At 69.5% G+C, this 262-nt stretch overlaps 1 protein-coding gene across 1 annotated transcript in view; it reads left to right on the forward strand.

Moving 5' to 3' along the window:
* The window catches only part of PARP8 (poly(ADP-ribose) polymerase family member 8), a 203,191-nt gene that overhangs the window by 173,199 nt on the left and 29,730 nt on the right, over positions 1-262 (forward strand). The window contains exon 13 of the mRNA XM_006761802.2: positions 112-258. Within this exon, the coding sequence (XP_006761865.2) occupies positions 112-258 (147 nt within the window). The remainder of the gene's footprint in view (positions 1-111; positions 259-262) is intronic.

Raw genomic sequence — 262 nt, forward strand, 5'->3', positions numbered from 1 at the left:
CTGTGTGGTGCAAGGTGGGTGTGTCACCAGCTGGGCTGACGGGGCCTGGCCAGGGCCCTCCGTGGCCAGGTCTCCCCCGGGCCCTGCACTCACTGCGGTTCCATTCTGAAGGTCGCCCAGCTACCCGCCCCCTGGCTGCGGGAAGAGCAAGTCCAAGCTGAAGGCCGAGCAGGACGGGATCTCCAAGACGCACAAGCTGCTGCGGAGGACTTGCTCCAGCGCCGTCAAGGCCGAGGACTGCGCCCCCAAGGCGCCCCGGCCC

The sequence above is a fragment of the Myotis davidii genome, unplaced genomic scaffold (genome assembly GCF_000327345.1).
Source record: "Myotis davidii unplaced genomic scaffold, ASM32734v1 scaffold496, whole genome shotgun sequence".
Classification (NCBI taxonomy): Eukaryota; Metazoa; Chordata; class Mammalia; order Chiroptera; family Vespertilionidae; genus Myotis; species Myotis davidii.